Below are 1,876 nucleotides of genomic sequence, written 5' to 3' on the forward strand. Positions count from 1 at the left end.
TTTATAATAATAATAATAATAATAATAATAATAATAATAATAAAGTGAAAACTCAGGTGAAGTCGAGTTCACGTAACTAACTCTAAATATCACCTTCACGTGAAGTCGACACTAACTCTAAATATCACCTTCACGTGAAGTCGACAGTACCTGAATTTCTACCTAATATAATAATAATGTATAAGAGAATACTATATCTATATTTATCTAAACTATCTATTTAATACTAGTGCATGCAATAATAATAATGGACCACGAATATTAGTATGAAGATCGAGTAGCAGTATGTGTGTCTTTCTAAGTAAGAATGCTTGGATGGGAAATGAGAGAAGGAAGAAGACAAGATAAGATAATGAAAATGAGCAAAAGTTGGCAGAGAAAATTAAAGAAGGGAGATGTGTTTGTGATGTTAATTATTTGGAAGAATGCATGTATGCCACCTGTAACTCTCCAGTCAGCACCACCCCTGCATGCACCATCTAGGCATGCTTGCCACTTGTACATTCCAATCTAGAAACATATCAATCGTATATAAACATAAAATAAATGCATCATTATAGTGTCACCATTATTACTGTCCTATATTACTAGTGTTTCAAATGCCTGTTAATTCATTCTAACAATGAATAAATATTTTATTGTTAAGAAGGGGAAAAAATTAAATATAAACCTTATTCCATGTAACTTAAACAACGACGATAAAACAGGAAGTAGTGTCATTACCCATCGATTAGACCCGTTACCATGGTGGGGATGGATAGAGAAACCAACGAGAAAAATGAGAGATGGATCAGAAAAATGAAAATGACTGGCTAAAGAAAATTCGATAACCTTACATGCATGTGGCAAAATAATAGAACAAGTAGTTACAGACATATATGTATACTATTCCTGCATGCCAAATGAAAACCAAAAAACAGAGAACATATAACATTAAATAATAGAATATATGTAGCTATACATGTGTATATATATACCAGAGGTAGTGGTAGGAAGGTTGTGATAACCGTGAAAGCCTCCTCCAGTTTCCATGTGTGAAGAAAGATGCAGTGAGAGAGAGCAGGTAAGTAGCTGCTAATCTAGTTAGCAGTGATGATGAAATGAAGTGAAGTTTGGGCAATGAAGTAGTTGGCAAGTGGCAAGATATATAGTGAACAAAGGGGCGATGCAACCGAGGAAACAGCCAATAACCAGTCATTACACTCTTTTGACCCTAATGCACCCACACTTGTACGTTTTTTTTTTTCACAAGTATTCCAAATTATTTTACCGTATGTCTATCCAATGTTATTATTTTAAGCTCCTACTTAATCAAAAATCATTTATATTTATATTTATATTTATATTCATCATAATATATATTAAAATATTCCAATAAAATATAATTATATTTAGAGACTTTAAAATTATTAACTTTAATTTTTTGTAGTTACATTCTTATTATTTTTTTTAACGGGTTTAATTCTAATTAGTGTCTATTTTTTTATTTTTGTAAATTAGACAGATCACTTGAGCCGCACTATACAGTTAAATTTACTTCAACAAGCTATCCAAAAATTACAAGATGGTGTTTTTGAAATACAAGTGATATAAATTTACTTTTTTTTCCTTGGGAATTACAAGAGTACATGTACTTAGGTGTAACTGATAAACTTGAACAGAAGTAATGCTCTTACAATAACGGGTAATAAAATTGCAGTGGGCCAGTGACCAGTATTGGCAGGAAATCCTTTTGAGTTATGATAAAGTGATAATAGATATGAGGCGTGCCATGTATTTTAAGAGATTGGAATTTAAATTGAGATTTAATATTGTATTTGATAAATAAAGATTATAAATAATTTTTTTTTAAAAATATAAAATTTTAGTTTTTTTA

General features: G+C 30.3%; 1 protein-coding gene across 1 annotated transcript in view; it reads right to left on the reverse strand.

Moving 5' to 3' along the window:
* LOC107636883 (nuclear transcription factor Y subunit B-3-like) overlaps positions 1 to 1,043 on the reverse strand; it is a 2,661-nt gene extending 1,618 nt beyond the window's left edge. The window contains exon 1 of the mRNA XM_016340357.2: positions 978 to 1,043. Coding sequence (XP_016195843.1) covers positions 978 to 1,032 — 55 coding nt within the window. The 5' untranslated portion in view covers positions 1,033 to 1,043. The remainder of the gene's footprint in view (positions 1 to 977) is intronic.

Source organism: Arachis ipaensis, chromosome B01 (genome assembly GCF_000816755.2).
Source record: "Arachis ipaensis cultivar K30076 chromosome B01, Araip1.1, whole genome shotgun sequence".
NCBI classification, from domain to species: Eukaryota; Viridiplantae; Streptophyta; class Magnoliopsida; order Fabales; family Fabaceae; genus Arachis; species Arachis ipaensis.